This window comes from Bison bison, unplaced genomic scaffold, assembly GCF_000754665.1.
Source record: "Bison bison bison isolate TAMUID 2011002044 unplaced genomic scaffold, Bison_UMD1.0 scf7180017864249, whole genome shotgun sequence".
In the NCBI taxonomy this organism is placed as follows: Eukaryota; Metazoa; Chordata; class Mammalia; order Artiodactyla; family Bovidae; genus Bison; species Bison bison.
In genome coordinates, this window is record NW_011494821.1 from 1,889,885 (window position 1) to 1,890,093 (window position 209).

At 61.2% G+C, this 209-nt stretch overlaps 1 protein-coding gene across 1 annotated transcript in view; it reads right to left on the reverse strand.

Moving 5' to 3' along the window:
* Positions 1-209, reverse strand: part of PITPNM3 (PITPNM family member 3) — a 100,977-nt gene that overhangs the window by 98,850 nt on the left and 1,918 nt on the right. Inside the window, 1 exon segment of the mRNA XM_010847510.1 lies at positions 3-100. Within this exon segment, the coding sequence (XP_010845812.1) occupies positions 3-100 (98 nt within the window).

Sequence of the window (209 nt, forward strand, 5' to 3'; positions counted from 1 at the left end):
ACCCTCGTTGCAGCGACCTCCCAAGTCACCCTCGGGCCCAGAAAGTGCGAACAGGAGCAGCGTCCGGTCCACCTCCTCATCCCAGTGCCCAGCTCTGGGCCTGGCACAAAGCAGATGTTGGTGAATGAACGTCTGGCTGAATGAATGAACAAATGACTAACGCCCACTCCCTCACACCCCGGACTCAACGGCCTGGGTCTGGCGGGGGG